The following is a 12,064-nucleotide window of genomic DNA, read 5'->3' on the forward strand; positions in this document are numbered from 1 at the left end:
CTGGCATTGCCACCAGCACTCGGGACCGCAGTGTGCGGCTGCATAGAAATACATACAGCCGCACACTCGCAAGTGTGATCCCAGCCTTACAGTAGGAATGGTGTCCCTTTCATCATAGGACTTGTTGACTTCTCTCCAAATGTAATGTTTATGGTTGAGACCAAAATTTATCTTTTTAGCCACATCACTCCAAATTACCTTGTTCCAGAAATTTTCAGGCTTGTCTCTGTGCTGTTTTACATATTGTAAGCGAGATACTTTGTGGCATTTATGCAGTAATGGCTTTCTTCTGGCGACTCGACCATGCAGTCAATTTTTCTTCAAGTGTCTCCTTATTGTGCATCTTGAAACATCCACACCGCTAGTTTTCGGACAGTCCAGTATTTCAACTGATGTTATTTGTGGGGTTTTTTTGCATTCCGGACAATTTTCCTGGCAGTTGTGGACAAAATTTTTGTTGGTTTACCCGACCGTGGTTTTGTTTTTACAGAGCCCCTTATTTTCCATTTGTTAATCACAGTTTGAACGCTGCTGACTGGCATTATCGATTCCTTGGATATCTTTTTGCATCCCTTTCCTGTTTTATACAGTTCAACTACCTTTTCCCATAGATCCGTTGACAATGCTTTTGCTTTCCCTATGACTCACAATCCAGAAATGTCAGTGGCTGGATGAAAGAGGCAAGAGTCTGTCTGGATCCCAGAAACTCACTCAGCTTTTATGCACACACACTGATTACAAGCAAACAGGTCACAGATGAGGATGTTACCTTTAGTAGTCATTCAAATCCATTTGTGTCAACTTCTGTGCATGTAAGGCCTGTTTCACACTTCCGTTTTTGTGTCCGCCAAACGGATCCGTTTCCGTTTTTTTGACGGAAACTGATGCAAACGGATCCGTTTTTAAAAAAACGGATCCGTTTTTTTGACGGATCCGCGGTAACCACTAATGGAAGTCTATGGGACAAAAAAAACGGATCCTGCAAAAAAATGGCGGATCCGTTTTTTTACGGAAACCAACGGATTTTGACGGATTTGAAAAAACGGAAGTGTGAAACAGGCCTTATCAGGCCAAAATCACCAGGGTATGTGAACTTTTGATCAGGGTCATTTGGATGTCTTGGGTTGTCATTATGATTTAAAAAGAGAAAACACAGTAGTTTGACTAATGGCTTCACCCAACCACTCACCATGAGTGGAGAAAAGGTTTTGGTGTTATCATTCATATTCTCTGAAAAAAGGCCCAGAAAGCAAAAATTCTGCCGAGGTATGTAAACTTTTGAGCACAACCGAATGTTTATATTTTGGGAATAGGAAACGGGAGATTTAAACATTTAGGATATACAGTATAAATATTTATATATATGTATTTATTTATTTTTAGGTGCCAGCAATTGATTTATGGCTTGCAAGACATACTGCAACACTTTTGTATTGCAGTATATGGTGAAATTCATGTTCTCCTGTGAAGTCACCATGCCACCGGCTGCCATAATAACTCATCGGCACCACACAATTGTGGGGATCAATGGCCGCATTAGCAAACCCCATTCCTTGAGTTTCTACCAAATTAATGCCGCTATCACAGGATAACAGTGACATCTAAGTATTTCAACAGCAGTGATCAGAGCCAGCTCCAATCGCTGCTGCTGGAGGCAGGTGCTGGCTGCTCCCTAGCAAACAACATTTTTTACAGTGGCGATCACAATATAAAATATGATTTGTTAAAGTGTTGGAATTTCCTAGCAATGCCTTATATGAAATCTTTCAGCAGATTTGTGCTATGGAATCTGAAAGCTGCATGATTTTGGGGCAGAGAGTCCGATTTCCAGCAATGTATCACTTACTGGGCCGCTTGCTGCAGTTTTCTCTGATGTATATGTAGTAAGAACAAACCACTATGTGTGGACAATCCAAAAAATATATAAAGACAATGGGACTAGAATATGTATAAAAAATTATTTAATCTTTAATAAATCCGATTTAGGCAATCATAAAATTATGTAAAAGCAAGTGCCAATGGCATACCAAAAAAGAATTATACAATCACAATGTACATAAATATGATCATTCATGAGGACTGTCAAATAAGATGTATAGTAATGTAATAGTATATCTCCATATCACACACAGATATTTATAAAGGATTAAGTGCATAAAGGTATAAACAATATGTGAACTAAAAATTATATATAACCAATTAACACATACCGCAGCAGAGTGATTCTACCCGCAATTAGGTTGTAAACTAGTATAAAAGTCCATGTTACTAATATGCCATAGTGGTGAACAAACCTATAACACAGTGTATAACCATATAATAATACTCAAAACTGTGTGAACCAATATAAATATTGCATACCCGTAGTGTGGAGACAGCCTCAAGGTAATGCCCGGCACTCCCCGACGCGCGTTTCGGAACCAGCGTCCTGACGTCAGGACGCTGGTTCCGAAACGCGCGTCGGGGAGTGCCGGGCATTACCTTGAGGCTGTCTCCACACTACGGGTATGCAATATTTATATTGGTTCACACAGTTATGGAGATATACTATTACATTACTATACATCTTATTTGACAGTCCTCATGAATGATCATATTTATGTACATTGTGATTGCATAATTCTTTTTTGGTATGCCATTGGCACTTGCTTTTACATAATTTTATGATTGCCTAAATCGGATTTATTAAAGATTAAATAATTTTTTATACATATTCTAGTCCCATTGTCTTTATATATTTTTTGGATTGTCCACACATAGTGGTTTGTTCTTACTATAGTATCGAATGGTTTCCATTCAAATCTATGACATACAAGGAGTAATTTAATATGTGTATTATTTGATTCTATATTATTTTATTATGTAAAGATTGGTACAATATTTTGTTATTCTCCTATTGTGGTGTCTATTTTGTTTCTGATGTATATGTAGCAGTGGTCAGAATGCCCACCCCTGATAGGCAGCTTCATGTATGCACTGCACATTATCAGGAAGCTGCCAATCAGTAGTGGGGGCGGGGTTATACAAATTAGCTGGACTGGCATCCACACAACACCTAGTCCTGCTGTGATAAATGTGTTTAAATAAACACTGATTGTATTTAAACTACAGCACATAGCCTAGTAAATGACAGATCCCTGGAATCAGGCTCTCAGCATCTACATATAGCTGCTATCAAATTAAATGGCAAAAACCTGCTGACGGATCAAATTAAATTGCAAAAACCTGCTGACGGATTCCCTTTAAATGACACTGCTTAAAAATAAATGATGCAGAAAATAGCATGTGCTGCATATAAGAGGAATACAGTTGTTGCATCTCCATTTCTAATCTTGCAAATGTTCAGTGGTGTAAGTAGTAAGTCACATACACAATATAAAACCCTGTCAGCTCAGGACTTCACGGTTCTAGAAAAGACAACACCTGTCTGGATTACTCACCATCACTTCCTCAGCCTCACGTACCAGCTCAGCGGTTTTTGCCTCTAGTTCAGCATTTAGTCGTCTAAGTAAAGAAATGAAATATACAATAAAGCAGACAAGATGAGGACCCCGTGCTTTGTATGGATTGTACTGTCCAAGCTAAAAACTTTATGAAAGGTTAGATAATTCAGAAAGAAGACCAAAGTAAATTTCCTGATTTCTGTACACCCAGATTCAAACATCCCTTTCAAGCTAGGCTCATTTACTTTTTCGTAAAAAAGTTTTATTTTTTTTCCTTTCTTAAAATAGGAAAAAAAAATCTAGAATTGTCCTTAACCAAAATACATCAATATTACATCATGGCCCCACACCCACAGACCCAGTTACTTAACCAAGATGTAGAATCATAGAATCGTAGAGTTGGAAGGGACCTCCTGGGCCATCTGGTCCAACCCCTGCTCAAAGCAGGATTCGCTAAATCATCCCAGTCAGATGTCTGTCCAGCCTCTGTTTGAAGACTTCCATTGAAGGAGAACTCACCACTTCTCGTGGCAGCCTGTTCCACTCATTGATCACTCTAACTATCAAAAAGTTTTTTCCAATATCTAATCTGTGTCTCCTCCCATTCAGTTTCATCCCATTGCTTCTAGTCTTTCCTTGTGCAAATGAGAATAAAGTTGATCCTTCTACAATGTGACAGCCCTTTAGATATTTGTAGACAGCTATTAAGTCTCCTCTCAGTCTTCTCTTTTGCAAACTAAACATTCCCAAATCCTGCAACCTTTCCTCATAAGACAGGGTTTTCAGACCGGTCACCATTCTGGTTGCTCTTTTCTGAACTTCCTCCAGTTTGTTGATGTCTTTTTTAAAATGTGGTGCCCAAAACTGGACACAATATTCCAGATGAGGTCTGACCAAAGAGGAGTAGAGGGAAATAATGACTTCACGTGATCTAGACTGTATGCTTCTGTTAATACATCCTAGAATTGCATTTGCCTTTTTTGCTGCTGCATCACACTGTTGACTCATATTCAGTCTGTGATCTATTAGTATACCCAAGTCTTTTTCACATGTGCTGTCACTTAGCCCTATTCCTCCCATTCTGTATATGCTTTTTTCATTTTTATTGCTCAGATGTAGTACTTTGCATTTCTCCCTGTTAAAAACCATTCTGTTAGTTGCTGCCCAATGCTCCAGTTTATTTATATCTTTTTGAATCCTCTCTCTCTCTTCTCTAGTATTAGCTATCCCTCCTAGCTTTGTGTCATCAGCAAATTTAATCAGTTTACCCTCAATTCCTTCATTTAAATCGTTGATAAAGATGTTGAACAATACAGGGCCCAGGACAGAGCCCTGTGGTACCCCACTTGAGACATTCTTCCAACTGGATGTGCAGCCATTTACAACCACTCTTTGGGTCCGATCACTAAGCCAGTTATGAATCCACCTTACAGTTGCCTTGTCCATTCCATACTTAGTCATTTTTTCAATAAGGATTGTATGAGACTTTGTCAAATGCTTTGCTGAAATCAAGATATACTATATCTACAGCATTTCCTTGATCCACCCAATCAGTGATTCCGTCATAGAAGGAAATTAAGTTAGTCTGACATGACTTATTAGTTACAAACCCATGCTGACTCTGTTTAATCACTTCATTCTTATCCAGGTACTGACATACATGTTGTTTAATAATTTGTTCAAAGATTTTCCTGGTATAGAAGTCAGACTCACCGGCCTATAGTTGCCTGGGTCCACCTTCTTCCCCTTTTTGAAGATAGGAACAACATTTGCTCTTCTCCAGTCTTCTGGCACTTCTCCTATTCTCCAAGAATTTTCAAAGATTATGGAGAGGGGTTCACAAATTTCTTCGGCTATCTCCTTCAGTACTCTGGGGTGTAATTCATCTGGACCTGGAGACTTGAATTCATTTAGGTTAGCTAAGTGTTTCCTCACTATCTTTCTGTTTATACATATCCTGGATTCTTCTATTCCCTTAATAGGACAGTGAAGAACAGTTGATGTTACATTTCCTTTCTGAGAGAAAACAGATGCAAAATAGGAATTTAAAACTTCAGCCTTCTCAACATCCTGTCTTACCATTTCATCATTTTCATCCTGTAAAAATCCTATAGCATCTTTGACTTTTCTTTTACTTTTGACATATCCCCAAAATCCTTTATTATTGCTTTTGACATCTCTTGCAAGCCTCAATTCATTTTCAGCTTTAGATAATCTGATTTGTGCCCTGCAGGTTCTGCAGACAGCATTATATTCTTCTTTAGATATGCCTCCCTCTTTCCATTTTATAAACATTTCTTTCTTCCTTTTTAGCATGTGCTTAAGTTCTGTGTTCATCCATCCTGGTTTCCTTAAATGCTTCCTATCCTTCCCTCTTTTCGGAATTGTTAACAATTGTGCTTTGAGAATTTCATTTTTCAAGATTTCCCATCCTTCCTGGACATTTTTGTATTTAAGGATATCCAGCCATTGGATCCCTCCAATTCTCTTTCTGAATCCCTTAAAATCTGCTTTTCTGAAATCTAACCTTGACGTCTGAGTCTTCACAGGTCTTCCTCCTCTAGTTATCCAAAATTCTAAAATAGCATGGTCGCTACCTCCTAGGGTCCCAGCCACTTTTACCTCCTCAACCATTTCCTCCCTGTTTATAAGGATTAGATCCAAGGTAGCAGTTCCCCTTGTTTTCTCCCCTACCTTTTGGAAGATAAAATTGTCAGCAAGAGAGGATAAGAATTTCCTTGACCTGTTAGTTTTGCCTGAGAGAGATTCCCAACAAATGTCTGGATAGTTGAAATCTCCCATGACAACTATGTCATATTTTTTGGAGAACTTGGCCATTTGATGCATAAAGAGTTCATCCATATCTTCAGCTTGCACAGGCGGCCTGTAGTAAATGCCTACAATGGTGTCCTTTCCATTGTTCTGTCCTTGTATTCTTACCCAAACAGTTTCCACAGAACTCCCAGTCTCTGTAGCTTCAATCTCTGTGCAGATATACACGTTTCTAACATACAATGCGACACCTCCTCCTCGTTTATCAAGTCTGTTTCTTGCAAATAAGTTGTATCCTTCTAGTCTTGTATTCCAATCATGTGTAATGTCCCACCAAGTTTCAGTGATTCCAATAACATCATATTTCTTTTCCTGTGTTAGTAGTTCCAATTCTCCTTGTTTGTTGCCCATGCTTTGTGCATTAGTATAGAAACATTTTAGTTTGTGATAGGTTTCTCTTTCTCCAATATTTTTATTAATTAGATTCTTTTGTCTTTGTTCTTCCTTTCCACTTCTAATAGCAGAGTTCTCAATAGCATTTGTCAGGTGTATGGCTTTTTCTTGTCTTTTGCTTCCCTTCCCATGTTGTTCTAGTTTAAAGCTCTCCTTACAAGTGTAGCAAGGCGACTTCCAAATACATGCTTTCCAGTCTTCGTAAGGTGCACCCCATCTCTAGCAAGTAGTCCATCATATAAGTAATTCACTCCGTGATCCAGAAATCCAAATCGTTGCTGACGGCACCATCGACGTAGCCAGTTGTTCACCTGCAGAATGTTATTCCACCTCCTTGTTCCATGGCCATCCACTGGGAGGATGGAAGAGAAGACCACTTGCGCTCCCAGTTCTTTCACTTTCTTGCCTAAGTCTTCAAAGTCTCTGCAGATGGTTTCCAGGTCATTTCTTGCGATGTCATTTGTCCCCACATGTAGTAGCAGGAATGGGTAGTCATCTGTAGGTCTGAAGAGTCCTGATATCCTGTCAGACACATCTTTAATTTTTGCACCTGGAAGACAGCACATTTCTCTTGAAGTTATATCCGGTCTGCAGATAGCGGCCTCTGTTCCTCTCAACAGGGAATCCCCCATGACCACCACTCTCCGTTTCTTCTTCACAACATTTTTCTTTCTCCATCCAGGAGGACTCTGAAGGCGTACAAGGTTGCTGTTTCTTGGCAAAGTCTTATCCTGATGTATTTCTTCATCGTTTTCCTGCGTGAGAGCCTGGTACTGGTTCCTGAGAAGTATGGGTGCTGACTGCCTCCTGATCCTCCTGCTTCTCTGGGTCACATGTCTCCATTCCTCTGTTTCTTCAGGTGCACTTCGAATTTCTTCTCTTTCTGTAACATGAAGAGATAATTCTGCTCTGTCCAAGAACTCTTCACCTTCCTTAATGATCTTCAACGTAGCTAACCTCTCTTCGAGATTTTGCAACTTTTCCTCCAACAGGGCCACAAGCTTGCATTTGTGGCATGTGAAGTTTGGCTTTTCCACTGGTAAGTCTGTGAACATGTAGCAAGAAATGCAGGTCACCAAATGGCTCCTGGCCTCTTCCATATTGAGATTTCTTAAAAACGATTAAAGTTCAGCCAATTCATGTAAATGAATTGTAATGAAATCCAGTAATACTTTACATGAAAGTAACACAAACATCAAGTTTATTGAGAAAATTGCACAAATGGGATTTTTAAGCAGAGACCAATATTGTATGGTTCCAAGTGGGGGGAAACCTATCCGACAGCTGTAACTACTGAGCATGGGGTGGGTGGGCTGTGGGGGGGGGGGGGGGAGAAAGCCAATCAGGTGTGGATGCCAATTGAGAGGTGGAGTGGTGCACCGAGCTCTCAACCATTCCAAGGGTGCACAAGGAGCCCTTATTTTCTGGAAAACTAAAGAAGGTAAACCTACGGTGTAGGTCTGATTTTGATGGGTGCTAAGTCTCCCGTCGGACTCTAGCTGAAATTGAAGTTTCACGGTGACAAGCTCCTTTTACTATCTTCCTGACATTGGGAAAACAGTACGTCACCATTGTGGTCGAGTTCCCCACTCGAGCGGAGCCGATGGGACGGGATGACGATGAGTGGCCATTGCATACGCGTGACTTTCGAAGGTGATAAGAACTCTTGAAATGAATTTTACAAAAAAATGTACAAGTTTGATACCGCAATAATCATATTAAGGCCGGAGTCACACTACCGTAGAATACGGACAAGTGCTATGTGAGAAAACATCGCATAGCGCTCTGCCCAGTGTTCATCTATGGGGCAGCCCACATCACCGTTTATTTTCTCTGGCGTATACAGCGTGCAGGTAAAATCATAGCACGCTGCGATTTTCACCGAGACTCATCAATGCAAGCCTATGGGTGTGAGAAAAAAAAAAAAAAAAATCACACAGTACTTGGACCATGCGAGTGCTGTCTGATTTTTACGCACCGGTGTCCTTTGAAAAGCCAACAATTCATGTGCGACTACAGTAAAATCACACTGACAGCTTAGAATAGAATAATTATATACACATAGAATACATACTGTATATACACGTCAGTGACACACACATATATACAGTATATATACATATACACATACACAGTAGCTGAAGAGCTCGGCGTTGCCCGGGAATAGTAACTAACTGTGGTTAGTTATAACAAATTATAATGATTATATTGCGCATAAAACATTTCACATCATATATTCAACACTACAGATTTGCAACACAAATTAACTAAATGATTACCCAAGTATTATTGATACACCTCATGCTTCTGCTTTTTGCACAGCCTCCTCCTGCACCTCATGCTCCTCCTTTTAGTATCAGCCACAGGGGATATATAGTATAATATCTTCAGTCACAGGGGATATATAGTATAGTAGTATCAGCCACAGGGGATATATAGTATAGTAGCATCAACCACAGGGGATATATAGTATAGTAGCATCAGCCACAGGGGATATACAGTGCCTACAAGTAGTATTCAACCCCCTGCAGATTTAGCAGGTTTACACATTCGGAATTAACTTGGCATTGTGACATTTGGACTGTAGATCAGCCTGGAAGTGTGAAATGCACTGCAGCAAAAAAGAATGTTATTTCTTTGTTTAATTTTTTTTTTAAATTGTGAAAAGTTTATTCAGAGGGTCATTTATTATTCAACCCCTCAAACCACCAGAATTCTGTTTGGTTCCCCTAAAGTATTAAGAAGTATTTCAGGCACAAAGAACAATGAGCTTCACATGTTTGGATTAATTATCTCTTTTTCCAGCCTTTTCTGACTATTTAAGACCCTCCCCAAACTTGTGAACAGCACTCATACATGGTCAACATGGGAAAGACAAAGGAGCATTCCAAGGCCATCAGAGACAAGATCGTGGAGGGTCACAAGGCTGGCAAGGGGTACAAAACCCTTTCCAAGGAGTTGGGCCTACCTGTCTCCACTGTTGGGAGCATCATCCGGAAGTGGAAGGCTTATGGAACTACTGTTAGCCTTCCACGGCCTGGACAGCCTTTGAAAGTTTCCTCCCGTGCCGAGGCCAGGCTTGTCCGAAGAGTCAAGGCTAACCCAAGGACAACAAGGAAGGAGCTCCGGGAAGATCTCATGGCAGTGGGGACATTGGTTTCAGTCAATACCATAGGTAACGTACTCCACCGCAATGGTCTCCGTTCCAGACGAGCCCGTAAGGTACCTTTACTTTCAAAGCGTCATGTCAAGGCTCGTCTACAGTTTGCTCATGATCACTTGGAGGACTCTGAGACAGACTGGTTCAAGGTTCTCTGGTCTGATGAGACCAAGATCGAGATCTTTGGTGCCAACCACACACGTGACGTTTGGAGACTGGATGGCACTGCATACGACCCCAAGAATACCATCCCTACAGTCAAGCATGGTGGTTGCAGCATCATGCTGTGGGGCTGTTTCTCAGCCAAGGGGCCTGGCCATCTGGTCCGCATCCATGGGAAGATGGATAGCACGGCCTACCTGGAGATTTTGGCCAAGAACCTCCGCTCCTCCATCAAGGATCTTAAGATGGGTCGTCATTTCATCTTCCAACAAGACAACGACCCAAAGCACACAGCCAACAAAACCAAGGCCTGGTTCAAGAGGCAAAAAATCAAGGTGTTGGAGTGGCCTAGTCAGTCTCCTGACCTTAACCCAATTGAAAACTTGTGGAAGGAGCTCAAGATTAAAGTCCACATGAGACACCCAAAGAACCTAGATAACTTGGAGAAGATCTGCATGGAGGAGTGGGCCAAGATAACTCCAGAGACCTGTGCCGGCCTGATCAGGTCTTATAAAAGACGATTATTAGCTGTAATTGCAAACAAGGGTTATTCCACAAAATATTAAACCTAGGGGTTGAATAATAATTGACCCACACTTTTATGTTTAAAATTTATTAAAATTTAACTGAGCAACTTAACTTTTTGGTTTGCAAGATTTATGCATCTGTTAATAAATCCTGCTCTTGTGTGAAGTTTGAAGGCTCTAACTTATTTGCATCTTATCAAACCTGCTAAATCTGCAGGGGGTTGAATACTACTTGTAGGCACTGTATAGTATAGTAGAATCAGCCACAGGGGATATATAGTATAGTAGCATCAGCCACAGGGGATATATAGTATAGTAGCATCAGCCACAGGGGATATATAGTATAATATCTTCAGTCACAGGGGATATATAGTATAGTAGCATCAGCCACAGGGGATATATAGTATAGTAGCATCAGCCACAGGGGATATATAGTATAGTAGCATCAGCCACAGGGGATATATAGTATAGTAGCATCAGCCACAGGGGATATATAGTATAGTAGCATCAGCCACAGGGGATATATAGTATAGTAGCATCAGCCACAGGGGATATATAGTATAGTAGCATCAGCCACAGGGGATATATAGTATAGTAGCATCAGCCACAGGGGATATATAGTATAGTAGCATCAGCCACAGGGGATATATAGTATAGTAGCATCAGCCACAGGGGATATATAGTATAGTAGCATCAGCCACAGGGGATATATAGTATAGCAGTATCAGCCACAGGGGATATATAGTATAGCAGTATCAGCCACAGGGGATATATAGTATAGCAGTATCAGCCACAGGGGATATATATAGTATAGCAGTATCAGCCACAGGCTGCCCCTATTGGTCAAACAATCAGTAGATTTGGTTTCCAGTACCATCTCTATGCTGATGACACCCAATTATACACTTCTTATCCTGACATCACGCCAGCCTTTCTAGAAAACACCGGCGATTGTCTAAACGCTGTGTCTAAAATCATGTCCTCACTATATCTGAAACTGTACCTGTCAAAGACTGAACTCCTGGTGTTTCCTCCCTCTACTAATGTACCTATACCCGACATTGCTATTTCTGTGTGTGGTTCCACTATTACTCCCCAGCAACAGGCCCGCTGTCTTGGGGTCATACTTGATTCCGAGCTTTCCTTTGCCCCCCACATTCGATCACTGGCTCGCTCTTGTCATCTGCACCTCAAAAACATTTCTAGAATTCGACCTTTTCTTACCTTTGACTCTGCAAAAACTCTTACTGTTTCTCTTATTCATTCTCGTCTCGACTATTGTAACTCTCTTCTAATCGGTCTCCCTCTTACCAAACTCTCCCCTCTCCAATCTGTCTTGAATGCTGCAGCCAGGATCATATTCCTCACCAATCGTTACACCGATGCCTCTACCTTGTGCCAGTCATTACACTGGCTACCCATCCACTCCAGAATTCAGTATAAACTTATTGCCCTCACTCACAAAGCCCTCCATGGCTCAGCACCACCCTACATCTCCTCCCTTGTTTCAGTATACCACCCTACCCGCGCCCTCCGTTCTGCTGATG

The 12,064-nt window shown here is 40.9% G+C and overlaps 1 protein-coding gene across 2 annotated transcripts in view; it reads right to left on the reverse strand.

Annotated features, from left to right (window-relative positions):
- TEX9 (testis expressed 9) overlaps positions 1-12,064 on the reverse strand; it is an 85,626-nt gene that overhangs the window by 54,308 nt on the left and 19,254 nt on the right. For both annotated transcript variants that reach the window (XM_073587007.1, XM_073587006.1), the window contains one exon: positions 3,441-3,504. In XM_073587007.1, the coding sequence (XP_073443108.1) occupies positions 3,441-3,504 (64 nt within the window). The remainder of the gene's footprint in view (positions 1-3,440; positions 3,505-12,064) is intronic.

Source organism: Dendrobates tinctorius, unplaced genomic scaffold, assembly GCF_039654945.1.
Source record: "Dendrobates tinctorius isolate UK_male_01 unplaced genomic scaffold, ASM3965494v1 ptg000097l, whole genome shotgun sequence".
Lineage (NCBI taxonomy): Eukaryota > Metazoa > Chordata > Amphibia > Anura > Dendrobatidae > Dendrobates > Dendrobates tinctorius.